The 16,556-nt window shown below is 58.0% G+C and overlaps 1 protein-coding gene across 3 annotated transcripts; it reads left to right on the forward strand.

Moving 5' to 3' along the window:
* The first annotated feature begins 4,223 nt into the window (after positions 1-4,223).
* On the forward strand, positions 4,224-15,678 carry CYB561 (cytochrome b561). 3 transcript variants are annotated; one of them, XM_088028207.1, is made up of 6 exons: positions 4,224-4,295; positions 12,088-12,305; positions 13,277-13,375; positions 13,661-13,764; positions 14,228-14,385; positions 14,617-15,678. In XM_088028207.1, exons 2-6 carry the CDS (start codon positions 12,101-12,103, stop codon positions 14,807-14,809), a joined length of 759 nt encoding a protein of 252 aa, XP_087884333.1. In that variant the 5' UTR covers positions 4,224-4,295; positions 12,088-12,100; the 3' UTR covers positions 14,810-15,678. The 3 variants fall into 3 exon arrangements, with proteins under 3 accessions (XP_087884333.1, XP_087884331.1, XP_087884332.1); XM_088028205.1 differs by lacking the exon at positions 4,224-4,295 and adding an exon at positions 4,453-4,618; XM_088028206.1 differs by lacking the exon at positions 4,224-4,295 and adding an exon at positions 6,535-7,642.
* Positions 15,679-16,556: the final 878 nt, after the last annotated feature.

Below are 16,556 nucleotides of genomic sequence, written 5' to 3' on the forward strand. Positions count from 1 at the left end.
GAGGCTGGAAAGCCCGCCCCTTTCATGGCCTCCCACCTTGGGCGCCCAGGGCCATCGTGCCGCCTCTTGCTCCAGGCTGGTCCTGTTTATCTAACCCACGTCCGGTTCCCTCAGAGCCTGGCAGAGAGAAAGGATGGCCTGACTACGCTGATTCTCTTTGCTTCTCCAGCCGTCCCACAGTGTTAAATTGGTTTGTGAGCAGGTTACTTTTGTATTTGTCTGAGTCTCGTCTTCCCAGACTGGGTCAGCTTTGGGGTCAGCCTGGGACGCGCAGCCTGTGACATCCCTGAGGTCCCGGGTGACTGACTGTCTTCATCCGTGGCCAGCCCCCTGCGTCCCTGCCACGCCTTCACTGGACCACTGGACGCTCTGGCTGACCCTGCTGGGGCTGCTGCCCCTGAAACCGCAAGACAGGTGTTTTCTCCCTGAGTGATTCCAGTCCCATCTTCAGCGCATCGAAGTGGCCCTGTACTTTCAGAATCAGACTCGTTTTCCTTTCGAGGAAGTTGGACCGAGCTTCTCAGGGAGCGGGCCTGAGGGGGCCACCCCTAGCAGCAGGCGGCCCTCGCTCTGTAGACGGTTCAGGGGATGTGTCCGTCTGTGATCCGCCATCCCACGGCAAGGCCCAGCTCCCAGAGCCTGTGCCGGCTTCGGTTCAGGCTTGTCGCTGCTGCTGGTGGCCCAGGAGCCCCGAGAGTGTACGGTCAGGCCGTGTCCATTTCCTGAGTGATGCACTAGCCACTCAAGCTGTTTCTTTGGCCAGGACACTCCTGCCGTCTCCCTACTGTCCCTCTGCCAGGTGAACCTCTGCTGTCCTGTCGCTCTCTGAGTCTATGTCACAGGCTCCAGAAGCCTTCCCTGACCCTCGCATCTGGGTTGCCTTTCTATGAGCTGAGGCCTGAGAGAACAGGGCTGTGCCTGTCATGTTCACTAATATTTTCCCAGGGTTGCCCAGCACCTGGCACACAGAAGGGACTTGATAAGTCATTGTTGTACAGCGTGAATGAATTCCGTGTGTGTGTGTCTTACAGAGCCTTTGGCCTGGGGAACCTCATCTCCTATGCCTTTTGCATTCTCTGTAGCCCAAGGTGAAGGCTTCTGCCTGCATCCCGTGCTGAACAGGAATGTGCTTTGGATGCGCCTTGATCTGACTCTGAACAGGAGTTAACTGGGTAATTCAGCTTGTCTGAGGTGGGGAAGCTTTGCTGGGAGGGGCCAGAATGGCTAGGAGGCTCCTTTCCTGTCCTTTCCCCACAGGAGCAAGATAGGCTTGCCAGGCAAATACAGGATATCCAGCTACATTTGAATTTCAAATAAATGACGAACACATTTTTAGTGTATTACACCTAATAAGTGGAGCATGCTGTTGCCAAAAAAATACTAAATTCGAATTTAACTGGGAATCCATCTTTCTCAATCTGGGAATCCATCTTTCTCCATCTGCGAACCCTAGTAAGGGCAGCCCTGATCAGCCTGGTTCCCCAGGGGGATCTGAGGTCCTACTCATGAGGTACATTCTGCTCACTCTCTTGGTTCTTCCTGTTCTTTAAATGAATGCTTTTGGACAAAGAACACGGTGAGCACCAGGTGTGGTTTCCCAGAGCTGTTATGAACACACTCAATGCAAAGCCTCTCCCTCCATCTCAACCTCGACCCCAGCCACTGGACTGGATGATCAGGGAGGCCTGTCTCAGAAGTTGAGATCTGAAGGAATGAGCCAAGTGATGATCAAGGCATTCCAATGGAGAGGCAGGAGTGAATGTGGTGAGTCTAGTGTGGTTTTGTGAATTCGAGAAGGGAGAGGATTGCATGGAAAATGCCCTGGACCACAACCTCTGTCCTCAAGAAGGCGCCTTGGTGCTGCTCCACTAGTCGGTCTGTTCTTTCCTACCTCTGCCCCCAGCTGTAGGGCGGAAGCTTCTCTAGCTTCTGTGGCAGGAGTCTCAGCAGCAGGGAGTGGGGAAAGAGTGGGAGTGTCTGCCATCCTGGGCTGGGGATTCTGGCACTGGATGGCAGTTTAGTGGGATCACCTGCTCTTTAAAATGGTTGAGTGGAGGGGCGCCTGGGTGGCTCAGTCGTTAAGCGTCTGCCTCCGGCGCAGGTCATGATCCCAGAGTCCTGAGATTGAGCCCCACATCGGGCTCCCTGCTCCGCGGGAAGCCTGCTTCTCCCTCTCCCACTCCCCCTGCTTGTGTTCCCTCTCGCTGTCTCTCTCTGTCAAATAAATAAATAAAATCTTAATAAAATAAAATGGTTGAGTGGAGCCCTGAGCCCTTAGAGCCAAGTCCCAGTGTGCCTGGTCCCCAGGGAGGCACCTTACCTCCATCAGAGCACCACCTCCATCCCCTCCCCACTGTAAGCCGGCAGGGTATTCTTTCCCTTCTAAGAGGAAAGTGCTGCTGCCCAGGGCCATAGGACCATGGGGGCAGGGGGAAGAAGGACCCAAGGGACCCCATCCTGCCTCAGCAGGCGTCTCTCTCCCAGCTTTGTAAGGGGTTGAAAGCCCTATACTGGGAAGCTCAGCACTCAAATCACAGAGTTCCCAGCAGGCTCTGCTCCGCCGTGCCACCCTGCCCACTCCAGTTCTCCTCCTCTAAGCCCAGATATACAGGCCAAACAATGGGAAATGGCTCAGCTCCACATTTAACACACAGAGCATTTGTTGCCTGCTGTTTGCCTGTTGGCACACTAAGGAAGCTGTTTCTTAATTTAAAATGTCCATTAACTCCCTCCAACTGGAAAGCTACTCCAACAAATTTATGCTGCGGCAGGTTTAAGCTTGGTCACTCTGAGGGGTGGGCCCTGCTTTTTGCCCCCTTAGAAGGTGTGCCCAGGGCAGTGGGCACCCTTGGGCATCTTGCCATGGGCTTGAGAGTATGTCTCTCTGTAAGGGGGGAATTAGATCCCCAAGGCCCCCCTTGGCCAGGGTCCTTCAGGAGCCTTTGGCCACTGCCCATGGGAAGCCCACGGTGTGGAAGATAGGGGGAGGGGGAGCGACACCCTGGGGAGGGGTGTCTCTTTTACAACTCCAGGGGAGGAAACCCCATTTCCCTCCTACCCTCAGGCTCTCGGTGAGACTTGCCAGGCATCTGACAGGAAAGAACCTTTTGTTCTGAGCTTGTAAGAAGTCTGAGCTGGACTTGTTATCTACCCACAGCATTTCCTGGATAGGGGACTGCGGTAGGGGCTGGCCCCAGCCTTGGCCTTGGCATCCTCCTCTTGGCTGTTGGGACAGGGGAGGCTGCCGCTGGCAAGGTCTAGGCCTCCACGAGCCGGCTGGTGAGAACTGGTATTTATCCTTAGGCTGGTTTGCCTGGGGGGTGGGTAGTCAGTCTCAGACAAGGCCCCCTGAGAAAGGGGCGCAAAAAAGAAGTCACCTAGTTGTGTGTGTCTGTGTGTGTGTTGGGGAGGTGGTACCGGGGAAGGGGTGAGTCCAGCCTTCCCCTCCAGTGACATCTCCCTCGGGGCCAGGAGGGAGGGGATGTGTCCCCCAGGGCTGCGGGAATTGCAGCGTGGCCCCAGGCCCGGGCCGTGCCTGACACCTAGTGGCCACCTGAGCCCGAGGCGGGGCGAGGGGAAGGGGTAAGAAGGTAGGAAGGAAGCGGGGGAGGGGGAGGAGGAGGGGGGAGGGCGTGGAGGGACTCAGGAAGCGCGGAGCACAGGCACAGGCCCAGGCCCGGCGGCTGCTCTCCGGGCGGGCAGCCCCTCCCCTCGGCGCCCGGGCTCCGTCCCCGTCCCCGTTCCCGTCCCGGCTCCCGGTCCCCGCCCCGCAGCCCATCCCCCCAGCAGCGACCGCGGCCTCCGCGTCGGGCCTGGGCAGGAGGCCCCCACACCCACGGGGTCGCAGACCCTCTTGCGTCCCTGAACGCGCCCCGGGTCGCGAGGCCCGGATTTCGAAGGTTACCCGAGGTCGGGGTCGCGGTGGCCGCGGCTGTCGCCCCTCAGCGCCCCGCGCCGCAGCCTCTGTCGCGCGGCGTCAAGGTCTGGGCCCGGGATCCGGCGGGTCCCCATCCCGAGAACCGGGCACCAGTGGGCGCCGCGCCCTGCCCCGAGTGACAGGACGCGCGGGGGGCACTTCCGGCGCCCCCTGCCCTCCGCGTGACCCTCGCCGCGCCGCCCGCCTCGCGCCCCACCCGCGGCCGCCGCCCTGTCGTCATGGCCACGCCGTAGCTCGGCTCGGGGCGCGGCCGGCGGAACCGGCTGAGCAGCCGGGGAGCGGCGCGGGGAGCTCGCCGGCCCGTGCGCGGTGCGGCGCTGCGCGGCGGGGACGAGCTCCGGGCCCGGCGCCCGGCCAGGTAGGCGGCCCGGGCGGGTGGCTGCGAGCCGAGCCCCCGCGCGGAGCCGGGGAGGGGTCCAGGTGTGCTCGCAGCGGCCGCCCCCCCCGCCCCCCCCGCCCCGAGCAGCCGCGAGCCTTTCCCCAACCCCTCACCTGCCACCACACCTGCCCCTCGCCTCACCTGCTCCTGAGCCCCACGGAGCAGGGCCAGAGGTGAGAGAGCAGGCCGCGCGCCCTGGGTCAGCCTCCGTGCCAGCCTGCGGAAGTTAGACTGGAACGCCAGGTGACCTCACGTTTATCCAGGGGCTCACGCCTGATATTCTGCCATATTCTAGAAACAAGGTAGGGTAGATGTGGATCAACCAACGTTTGCCACGACTGTTCTTTTGAAACCTGAAACCAAGACTGGCCGAATTGCTTTGCTGGTGGCGGGGCCTTCCTCAACCTGCCTTTCTGGCCTCTTGGTGAAACATATCTGGCCAGGAGAGTCTTTCCTTGTTCTGGAACATCCGCAGCTTCTTGGCGTGAGGGTAGGAATCCCTCGTTTGGGAAACCCTGGCTCGTGGGCTTGGCCCTGGTGGGCCCTGAGCTGTGGGCACAGGGGTTGCAGAACTGAGCCGAGGGAGGGGTCCGCTGCTGCCTTTGACGCCTGGGTAATGGCAGGGCCATCTCCCCTCTCTGCGTGCTCTTTCCCCCAGGGTGCTGCACAGAAAGGGATCCCTGTGGACCCTACCCCCAGTCTTTCTCCTTGAGGTTGCCCCTCTCCTCTCATACACCCTTACTTGGCAGTCTTTGAGGAATTTCTAAGTCTCATTAAATGTAGCTCCATCTCAGGACAGCTGGATTCTGTTCCTTTGTTTTCATAGCAAATGAAGAAATGCCAAAGCTTTGCCACCTTCTCTTAGATACCTTGATTTGTCTTGTGACATTGGATTTGAGAGAGAAAATACAGAAAGAACTTGAAAATGCCAAGGTGTGACCCTCATAGAGAAAGGGTGCTGCAAACCCCTACCCGGCCACTGCGCTGTGCAGGAGGAGCCTCCCAGACTGGGAGGTGGGACCATCCCCTGCCTGCCCCACAGCTTCCCAGCCCTGGCCACCTTTCCTTGGCTGGCAGAGCTTGGCTTCTGCCAATATGGAGTGGTGCAGTAGCACCAGAAGGCATTGGTGGAGGAATCTGCCCCAGATCCAGGGGTTTCTGCCCGGCGGGGGACTGAGAGTGGACAGAAGAGGAGTGTGGGTTTATGGGAGGGGGTAGTGCTGTCTGCTGCCTTCTGGCTCTTTGTGGCCCCAAACCTCTTACGTCAACAACTTCTGATGTGTGACTCTTCCCAAGGTGCTATTAGGACCAGATTTAGTTCTTATTAGATTGTTATCTGAATGCCTACCATGGGGCAGGCACTTTGCTAGGCACCAGTACATATTTATCCTGCTTAATTTTTGCTAGGCCAGTGAGTAGTAAGGTGGGACTCAATATCCCCTATCTTGTGGATGAGGAAGCAGACTCAGAGAGGGGACCTGGCTTGACCAGGAGCACACAGTCATAAACAGTGGGGCTTGCTCTAAAATCACATCTGTTTGACCAGAGCTGCATTCATGGGTCCCAGGCACTTTTGCCTTGCTGGGACCCTTCTTCCATTACAAATAATAACAATAAAAAACAAAACAAACCTATATTTTACAACTGTGTTGGTATAAAGGCAAATATAACCCAGGCTGGATTAAAAATTAAAACATTTTCTTCAACACTGAATTTGTTTTTCCTCCTGATTTTAGCAGAAATCATAAGAGTTTTTGTGGGTCCCTACAAGTATTGGGAGCCCTGGCGCCAAGTCCACTGTATCCTAATGGAGAACTAGGCTCAGTGTTGACGTCAAGCTTTGCTTTCTTCCCTCGTGCTTCTTGGGGCCCTGCCTGACAGCTCAACCTTCATTTTGCCTTTTCTTCCATCACATTCTAGGACATTCTAGGGCAATTGAGTTGTCCCTCCCGGCACTCACCCATCAAGAAAAGCTCGAACGTCCGTCCCCAATATAATCTTCTCTAACCCAATTTTAAAACCGCGCTGTGGACAAGGAGGGCCGTGGCCAGGCCAGGCTGCCTGCTTCCGGGCTCTAGGACAGGGGCAGTGTCTGGTCCCCATAATGAGATTAGGCCTGGTGGCCTTTTAATGAAACCGTGGACATGGGGAGGGAGAGTGATTCTCAGCACGTTCAAGCCCTGCGGGTAGCTCCTGTCCCTATTAGATTGCATTAAGTGGAGTCTGACTGCAAGTGGGGGGGGCGGAGTGGGGGTGGTGTGTGACTGTCTCAGCCCAAAGTTCCAGAAGCTGCCAGAATTGTCACCCCCATCCCGCGCTCTGACAGGAAGGAGGGTGGTTGTGGAAGGGGCTGTAAGAGCCTCCTCTGCTTCTAAGACTCTGGTCTGCTAGGCGGAGGAGAACTTTGGGGTGGAGAATGGCTGCTTCCAGGCCACTTCTGCTCCGGGAACAAAGGAGGCCCAGGAACCACCAGCGTTCTGGGGGGCCAGCCCGGACTGGGAAGGCAGAGAGAGCGTTGTCACTGTCTGGATTGGGAACCGAAAGAGCATGATTCAAAGGCATCTGCTTACTAGGGAGTGACTCTCAACTGATTTCCAGGTTTGCACAAACAAAATGTGTTTGTGGGTGGGTCAGATTCCAACCAGAGTCAGTGCAATGTGTTCTCTCTCCAGCGTTGGAAGCGGGCCCTCCTTGCACAAAGATAGGTTGTCCTTGATGTTGAACCGGATAAGCCGTTGTTGAAGGAATCTTTCAGTTCATGTTCTGTAAAGCACAGAACCACTCACTACTTTGTCTTTTTTGTGAATCTGGATTTTTTACCCTTGGAGCTTATTGATTGTGAGGTCACCTGGAGGCAAGGCACGGGCCTGCCTGAGTCAGGATGGTCTTGCTTGGTGTGAGTTTTCCTGCATCCCTCAGAGTTGGACTTAAATCACCTTCAAACTGCAAGGAGGAGTGGAGGAGACAGCTTGGGCCTTCATAGTTCCAAACGTCATTCTTTATCTATGGCTTCCTCCTGGATGCTGCATCACCCAGATGCCTAGTTCCCCACACAGATGGGGCAGGGGAGCTGCCTTGGGAACAGTTGACGGGAAAATCTCATGGATCTGCTGGTTCGCCCTCCTGCCACCCCTTCTCTCTTAACTGCCTGTTTCGATCCTGCCTCCTTTTCTCCCAGCAGAGCCCACAGGGGACACCAGTGCTTGATGTAGTGATGTGCTTAAACTGCCTTAGCAGCCTGGTTTCCTGAGAGGTGAGGGACACAGGAGGACTGGCGTGGGACAGGGAGAGACTTCTTGGTGCTCTGGTTCAAAGTGACTTCTCTGGTAAGCTGCATTCAGATCCTTGATTGCCTTCAGCTCCACCCTCCATGCTGCGCAGAGCCACGCCTTCACCCGACAACCAACAGCTCGGGGCGTGCCACCTCACTGTATTAAAGCAGGCAGAAACTGTCTTCCGTGTGGATAGTGGCAAGTGCCCTTGGAGGCCTGAGTTGCACTTTCGGCTTGAATTCTTACTACCCTTTACTAAAAAAAAAAAAATCCACATCTGCTCTGCAACTTGTCTGCAAACTTCTCGAAGGCAGGGATCACGTCTTAGCTGTATAGCTCCAGCATCTTGCAGTATCGCCAGCATACAGCAGGTGCTCAATGAACAAATGCGTTGAGCTATTTGCAGGTGATAGTTTGGGGCATGTCATGTATCCTCTTTGAGCCCCAATTTCCTCATCCATTAAATTGGGACAACAGTCTTATTATCCTAGCAGTATCCTGGAGGTTAAGTGAGAGAAGGCTGAGTACAGAGGAGGGGCTTGCAGTCAGCTGTGAGGCCCCCTGTCCTTCCAGCACACACAGGCAGGCCTCTCAGCTCCATTGTGGTGGGGTGCAAACAGCACTAGGGGTCTGACTTCCTGGGAAATTCAGGATGTGAATTTACAGTGCAGAACGTTCAAGCCCCCTGTTCAGTCGTTTGGCTACTCCAAAGTGCGTTTCCTTTTCAGCACCACCAACTTCTTCAGTTCTCAGCGGACACCGACTGGGTGTCCTGCAAGTTAACTCCGTCCTAACACCGTTTACCTGGAGATAGTGTCAAAACCCACAGGCTAAAGGCTCCGTCCCACAAGACTGTCCCTCACTTTGGATGCTAGTCGCAAATCCAGATTGGCCCCTGGGCTTCTGCCCCACCTGCTGTAGATGAGAAGTTCCCACGGCCTTCTCCTCGGGTTCAGTTAATTTGCTAGAGCAGCTCACAGAACTCAGTGAAACATTTTACTTACTAGATTTATTATAAAAGGATATGACTCAGGAACTGGCAGATGGAAGAGGAACGTTAGGGTGAGGTCCCGAAGGGTCCTGAACGCAGGAGCTCCTATCCCCAGGGAACTAGGGTAGCCATCCTACCAGAAGCTCCTTTTGGATTTTACTGGAGGCTTCATGACTGGGACAGTTTTGATCAGATCATTGGCCATTGGTGATGGAACTCAAATCTCCAGGCCCTCTCCCCTCCCTAGAGGTTAAGAGGTGGAACGGAGGGGGTCCAGCCGTCAATCACATGGTTGGTTCCCCTGGCAACCAGCCCCCGCCCACAGGTTATCTAAGGGCTCATTAACAAAAGACAGCTTTCTGGCTTTCTTGGGAAATTCCAAGGGTTTTAGGAGCTCCATCCTATATACTTCTTCTTGTAAGTCACAACCTCACAGCTCTGCAGAGAACCTCGCTCTGATTTCTGCCTGTTTCAGTAGGAGACTGGCTGGCCTGGCCACAGAGTAGCTCCGAGATCCAGGAGTGACAATTCCTTTGCTGCCCTGAGCTCCCACTGCCATCGTTGGTCATTCTGCTTAGCAGGAGGGAGCTGTGGCAGGTCCACCAGCAGCAGAGCACGTCCCTTCTGTTCTTTCTCATTCAGAGCTAATCAGGTTCTGACTGCGCCCCGGGCGTTCAGGGGATGAATCTAATAAAGGGGAGGAGGACCAAGAACAAGTGACCCAAGGACAGCATCTGTTTGGTAGATCTTTCCGGTTAGAGTCGGTGCAAGGGAACAGGTCCTTGAGGAGACCCAAGGAAGAGCCGGACGCCTCCCCTGCCTTGCCCGAGCTACAGGGCAGGTGACCAGAGGGGCGCAGGCGAGCTTCACAGGAGGCAGACGGCCAACAGGATAAGGTAAGCCCCAAGCCAGGAGGGGCTGGAGATGAAGAAAAAGCCCGGTTCAGGTCGTGGGCAGACAGATGGAGGGGAGAGTGAGGGGAGGAGATGGAGGAGGGGGTGCGAGTGGCGTGGCGGGGAGCAGGCAGTGAGGTGCGGGGAGTGTGAGGCAGAGGGTGGTGTGAGGGGAAGTCTCAGAAGTCAGTCTCCTCTGAGTGGATTTGGTGAGAAAACCCGGGGCCACAGATGAAAACTGAGTTAGGATCATGTTACAGAGGTGGCATTTCACCAGCAGACCATGGGCCCTGTTTGTGCAGGGTGGGGCGACAGGAGATGGGGAGCTGGCCTTGTCCCTGTCCCTGGCAGGGGTTCAGAGATTGGGGCAGAAGCTCCATGCCCTGGCTGGGGTGGTGGCAATGAGGATGGCCAGGAGGGAGGTGATGGCGGGGGGCCCAAGGGAGATCCTCCAGGATTCAGTGGCCTGTCTCCACTGACCTCTCCACAGATGTCAGCGCCAGGACCAGGAGGGCAGCCACTTCGGCCATGTGCGAGGTCAGGAGAGGACTTGGCTATGACAGGCAGATGAGCTGATTTTGGATGTGCTGAGTTTGGAGTGTTTGTAGGATATCGGTAGAGGTGTATAGTGGGTAGTTAGAAATGGGGTATTTGGGGGAGAGCATGGAACTGGCCCTCGATTTAGGAGTTACCTGTGCAAAGGGGACATATATGGACAGAGACAAGAGTTTCAGAAATAGGGGTTGTTGTCTGCCAGGCCCTCTGGAAACAGGGGTTGCTACCTGCCATGGGAATGTGTTTGGAAAATGACTTTATAAAATGTCAAAAACCTAAAAGAGAACATAGGCTTGCTGCAGGGTTCTGTTTCTCCAGTCAGGAATTAATCAGACACACGCGCAAAGATGATCACAGAGTGTGGTTTATTTAGTGAAAAACTGGGAGCTAGCTAAACGCTGAACAACAGGGGTTGGGGCTTGGTTAAAGCATGAAACAGCCTTACCGTGCAATCCTGTGATGTCGTTGAAACTATGGCATAGATGGATATTCGTTGACATGAAAAGATAGGCATGACCTACTGTGAAGTCAAAACGGGTTAGAAATCGGTATGTTTCTATGAAATAATGTAAATGTTTCTAGAAAAAAGGGATGTGAGGACACACATGAAAATGCTGATTACTTGTAATTTTTTCCTAATCTGTATTTTACTGTAGGGAGTGTGTATTAGTAACACTCCCGACTGTCCCCGACTTTTAATGGTGAAGTTGCCAACATTTGTTGGATATGGCAGAGAGAAGTGGGGGGTAAAAAGAGCCCCCCCCATTACTAGTAGAAGACCAGGCTGACCGGACACGAGTTCTTGCGCAGTACAGGGTAGAGACAGAGCACGTGCGGCCGTGAGCGGGGGACCCAGAAGCCTGTTAGGCCGTGTCTCTGCTCAGCTGTCATTCTCTGGGATGTTTCCAGCGCTGCGAGGAGAGGCCAGGACTGGGGAGGAGGAGAGCCCCCTTCTGTGGGCACAGGACGCCCCAGCACCAAGGCAAGGCGGGTGGAGGCCATCTTTGTTCCTGCCGGGGCTGCCTCTCCCAGGCCTGGGCTCTGGGTCTGGAGGACCAGCCGATTCAGGGCGAAGTGGGCAAGAAAGCCGTTCTGACCCTGAGGGAGGCTACCATGGGGGCGGCCTGGGCGGAGGAGCCAGGAAATGCGCTCACCACACACACATGCGCACACACGCGCGCACGCACGCACGCACGCACGCACGCACGCACGCAGCCCCTGAGCAAGCCTTCCCAGACCTCCAGCAGCCGTTTTCTTCTCGGTCGCACGGGTCGGTGGTAACTCCCTGCTTTACGGCCTCCACAGGCCCGCCGGGAGCTAAGTGTCCCGTATGAAGCACGCCATGAGCCCCGAACGGCGACGTGCTCTTCCCTGTGGGTCTCATTTCTGGTGCCTTTAGTTTTGGAGACATCCCGTGAGCAGGAGTGCAGACCGGCCTGCCCTAAACGTGGGGGTGGGGGGGGAGAGGAGGCAGCAGGGGGGCAGGCTGCTGGGCTGCCCCTGCTCCCCATGTGTGTCGGGCGAGGCGGGGTCCGAGTACATCCTTCTACAAGCAGGGGGCCTGCTGTGGGGCCGCGCCCAGACCCATGGGGAGGGCAGGACCCCCCCCTTCACCTCGGGCTGCAGGCTTGCACACTGCGTGCGGGGCGCGGGGGGGGTCTCCTCACCGGATGTCCTTAGGACCCACCTGGGGACAAACCGTGAGGAACCCTGTTCCTTCAAGGGATTTCCTCTCTTCTCTGTACGTCATCTGTGAAGCCCCCCTGAGAAAACCCAGGTCCTCGTGAAACAATGTAAAGCCAGGCGCGGGGCCCCCCTGCTCCCACCAGAATTTGGAGGACCTTCCCTTGCACCCTCCTTGCATCTCTTCCAGGGGTCCGGCCTGTCTCTTGGGGAAGCAGGGCACCTCTGCCGACCGCTCTAGAGACGGGGTGGCTGGCTTTAGCACAGGGGCCGGGGGTGGTGGGCGGAGAGGGTGGGGGCTTGGGGTTGGCCTCGCGAGCCCAGGGCTGTGTCCTGGGGAGGTGCGGGCTGCTCTGAGCTCTCTGTCTTTCCTCCAGCAGCTGCCTCAGCATGGAGAGTCGGGCCGGCCTGGCAGCCGCCCCCAGAGCACTGCCTTACTACGTGGCTTTCTCCCAGCTGCTGGGCCTGACTGTGGTGGCCACGACGGGGGCTTGGCTCGGTCTGTACAGGGGCGGCATCGCCTGGGAGGGCGCCCTGCAGTTTAACGCGCATCCCCTCTGCATGGTCATAGGCCTGATCTTCCTGCAGGGAGATGGTGAGTCCTGCCCTTGCACCTGGAGCTGCTCCTGAGAGAGGCGGTTTGCAGAAATACTCTCATTCCGGAGGTCTCTTGCAGTTAGACATGTCTAAGATTCCAGAAAAGACAGGAAGGAAGCTGGCTTGGAGCCTGGGGACACCAGGCATCCAAATCCAGGGACCTGAGGTGTGGGGGTGGCAACTCCTTTCCTACTTGTCCTGGTCTTTCGACAAGGAGCATCCAAGGGTGTGTGCTGCTTAGAGTAGGCAGCCCAGGGTTTGGACTGTGAGCTGAGGCCGGCTTCTGTGGGGTGGTTTCATAGTGGGAGAAAGAGGGTGAGTGTGTGTGCGCGCGCGCGCGTGCACATGTGCCGGGGTGACGTTGGACTTGGCAGAGCTTAAGTCCCTCTCTGAGGTAGGAGTGAGGCCATGCTTGGCCCCCACCCTGCCTTCCGTGGCCGCCTCCTCTGCTAACAAGAAGTCTGGATGTGGATCTGTTGGGCCCATTCTTCCTAGAGGTGGTCCTGGTGACAGCCACTCCTGAGAGGCATTCCCCGTGCCACCTGGCTCTGTCTGGCTCAGCCCAATGACGGGGGGTTAGCTTGGGAACCACGGGTTCCCCGTTTAGGGAGCCTGCTTGCCAAAGGTAGTGAGTATCTGCTCAGGCTTCCATACTGGACTATTTGAGGATCATCACAACTAAGAGGTGAACGCAAGCTTGGTGACACCTCAGCGTGAGTGCACGATGAACCTGCAGCACAGCCTGGAATACACAAGACGCTTGACAAGAGAGCAATCATGGGGGCGTTGCTAGGGCACACATACCCGAGGGCCCTTGCCGGGCCCCACAGAGCCTTGTTTTCTCTCCCGCTGGCTGTGGCTGCGGGACCTTGACAAGCCCTTCCTTCAGATCACCTCCCCCAGCCACGGGGTGTCACCTTGGTGCGGGTGGCAGGCCGGCCTCACGTTCCCTTTCTTGCTCCCCATAAGCCCTGCTGGTTTACCGGGTCTTCAGGAATGAGCCCAGACGCACCACCAAAGTCCTGCACGGGCTGCTACACGTCTTTGCGTTCATCATCGCCCTGGTGGGTGAGTTCCCGGGCACAGCTCACCCTTTCCCGCCTCTGCTTCGGCCCTTGGGGAAGTAGCTGTAGGATACGTCTGGTCTCCACTCCAGTTCTGCTCCGGGCCCCTCCCCGCCCCTCCTCCCCCGTCCAGGCATCACCGGCTGGGACACTGGGTGCTGGCAGCCATCAAGTCGGGACTGGATCCCAGAAGTCTCAGCGAGTCAGGTTTCCCCTGGGTCACCTCCCCGGCCCCCTTCCCGGCAGCCCTGTCCTCATGCGCACCCCCCCCCCCCCCCCCCCGGCCCAGGCATGGTGGCGGTGTTCGACTACCACCGGGAGCAGGGCTACGCAGACCTGTACAGCCTACACAGCTGGTGCGGCATCCTCGGGTTCGTTCTCTACTTCGTGCAGGTGAGGCGTTGGCCCCACGGCGTGGGGGGTGGCGGGGGGACACGGGTGCCCCACACGGGCGTCCCACAAGGGCCCATTTTCCGGGGCACATGCCTGAAAGTGGAGGAGGCTGGGGGCTGCTTTCAGACTCTGAAATGGGTGCAAAAGCCAGGACTTTCCAGGCCAGGGTGCCTCAGAGCCAGGCTCCCTTCCAGCTGACGCAGCACATCTGTTTGGCCACAGGCCCAGGTCTCTGAGCATGCGAGCCCGCTGAACTGAGCCCAGGCCTGGGGCGCGGGGGCCAGGACCTTTCCCCTGAGGGCTTACTGCCCCCACCCCCCAGCAGCTCTTAGGGTGAAGGAGGCCAGACGGGTGGATGGGGGGGTCCCAGACTGCGTGTGGACGCGGCCCGCTTGGGGTGTCCTCGGGCCGGTCGCACGGAGGGCCAGCTCAGTCTCCGGCCGCACCCCGCCTTTCCTCGCAGTGGCTCGTGGGCTTTAGCCTCTTCCTGTTCCCCGGAGCTGCGTTTTCGCTGCGGAGCCGATACCGCCCACAGCACATCTTCTTTGGCGCCGCCATCTTCCTCCTGTCTGTGGGCACAGCCCTGCTGGGCCTGAAGGAGGCGCTGTTGTTTAAGCTCGGGTGAGTGTCCCAGGCCACCATGGGCGGCAGAGAGCGAGCCCTGCCCTCGGCTCCTCAGGGACCTCTGCCTTCCCGCTTTTGGTGGTTAGCGAAGCAGTGGTTTTCCTCTCCGGGAGGGAGACGGATGGGGCTGGGGTTGGAGCACCAGGCCATTTGTCTGGCCTGGGTGCGAATGGCATTTGACGGTGACCCCGTGGGTGGTTCCCCCCCCCCCCCCCCGCAACCCTGCAGGGCCAGGTACAGCACATTTGAGGCTGAGGGTGTCCTGGCCAACGTGCTGGGCTTGCTGCTGGTCGGCTTCGGGGGGACTGTGCTCTACATCTTGACTCGCCCTGACTGGAAGCGGCCACCCCAGGCGGAAGAACAAGCTCTCTCCATGGACTTCAAGACGCTGACAGAAGGCGACAGCCCCAGCTCCCAGTGACGGCCTGCCCTTGTCCCGCGGGGAGGGCCTGGCTGTGGCTGGCCTCAGTTCTGGGGGGTTTGGATAGGCGTCTTTCCCACGCTCTGTCGAGGCTGTCTTTAGGCTCAGCGGCTCCTGGGAGGGCTGGGCAGTGTGGTTAGGGAGCGTGGGGGCAGCGTTCCCCTTGGAGCGCTCATTTCTGGGGTGTAGGGCTTGGCTTTCTCTGCTTTCCCTCCTTGTTGCTGCTTTAGAGTCCTGTTAGTCATGCACAGACCCCTGCCCCTGTTGTCATCATCACCCCCTCAAATCGAGCAGCTTTGGGTCGGGTTTTGGGTGGTCAGTCCTCATTACAAAAGCACAGATCCTTCAAGAAGACGTAGAGTGGCTCGCTCCTCTTGAGGCAGCGGATGCTGGGCCGAGTCCAGGGGCTGCAAAGAGCACAAAGCTGTGGGAGAAACTGGGGCTTAGTGACAGGCCTGGCAAGGCTGAGACTTGCTTTGTGTAACACTGAATTCAAACCAGGAGTCTCGCTAGTCTGAACAACACGTGGTGAGAAGGGGGCCCGGCCTTGGCAGGGAGCAAGTGATATTATGTATGAACTATGTGGTGTTCAGAGCAGTGTTCCCCAGGAGCGGGGAGGGACTGGCCCCGGGGAAGCTGCAGAGATGGGGCTTTGGGCCAGCCCCAGGCCGGCCCTGCTGGGAGAGGGACGGGCCATGGGCCCGAGACTAATGGTACTTGGCGGCTGAGGGCCACAGAGAGAGCAGGAGATGGGGCCCTGTGGAGGCGCGCTGTGGCCGGGTGGGTCTACTCGTGTTGAGGCCCGCCCGCCAGTTGCCTCCGGGGTCCCCGCCCTCCCCAGCTGCTCTGGCTAGGACCTGAGGCCGGGGAGGGCGGGGGGGGGGGGGGGGGGGGGGCTGCAGCCTTGCTTTGTTTTGAAGTGGAAAGCTGCGGCTGCCGCGCCCCCCCCCCCCCCACCGCTTCCAGCGCCAAAGGCAGGGCTGCCGGCCTCTGTGCAGGAGGAAGGCCTCAGCCTCCTCCCCGGGCCCGCTGTGTGGGCAGCAGCTGGGGCCGAGGCTCCCGGCTGCGCACGTGTGCTCCATGTGCCCCACTCGCTCTTGGGCTTCGGCCTGGAAGCGACGTGATCAGAGCATTGACCTTGTGCTTCTTGGACCTGGTGAATGCTCTCTCCTTGTTTACCTCGTGTTCTGGGCTTTGAGGAACATGACACAGTTTGAGACAGACACCGTTTCCTTAAATGAAGAAATGCAGGAGATTTCCGGGCCTGACCACTGCTTTTGACAGTTGTCTTTTCCTCACGTCAGTGCTGCCTTAGAGAAAGGGGCTGGCCCCCGCTCGTGCTCTGCTCCTGCTCGGGTTTCTAACACGCGCCTTGGGCCTTGGGCCCTTGGCACAGTGGCGCCCCCCTCTCGCTGCAGCTTGCCTGGGGCGGCCGGGTGTCCGCCGGTGACACTGCGCTGTGTGTCTAGCGCCCCGGCCGTTCTTCCACCTCCCAAGGTACAATTGTGCATCTCCCTGGCCAGGACGCCACAGAGAGGGACGGAACCTTGGATTGGTGGTAAAAATCTGTAAACCGGTCTGTTTGCCCAAGTGGCTGTCGGATGATTCTGGAGGCCCCTGAAAACTGCCCCGCGGTGGTTTATTTTACTTTGCCTGTGGTCAGTCCTCTGTGAAGTACATTGTAGCGTGGGTGCAATAGATGGTTCAATAAATGTCTACCGCAGACCTCGGGCCTGTTAGCCTCACT

The sequence above is a fragment of the Eumetopias jubatus genome, unplaced genomic scaffold (genome assembly GCF_037043125.1).
Source record: "Eumetopias jubatus isolate StellerSeaLion01/CBP00866 unplaced genomic scaffold, mEumJub1_p1.0 scaffold_10, whole genome shotgun sequence".
Taxonomy (NCBI): Eukaryota; Metazoa; Chordata; class Mammalia; order Carnivora; family Otariidae; genus Eumetopias; species Eumetopias jubatus.

Coding starts and splice junctions, on each gene's coding strand:
- CYB561 (XM_088028207.1), top strand. CDS start 12,101: ATGGAGAGTCGGGCCGGCCTGGCAGCCGCCCCCAGAGCACTGCCTTAC. Junction 12,306..13,276: donor GATCTTCCTGCAGGGAGATG/GTGAGTCCTGCC, acceptor GCTCCCCATAAG/CCCTGCTGGTTTACCGGGTC. Junction 13,765..14,227: donor TCGTTCTCTACTTCGTGCAG/GTGAGGCGTTGG, acceptor CTTTCCTCGCAG/TGGCTCGTGGGCTTTAGCCT.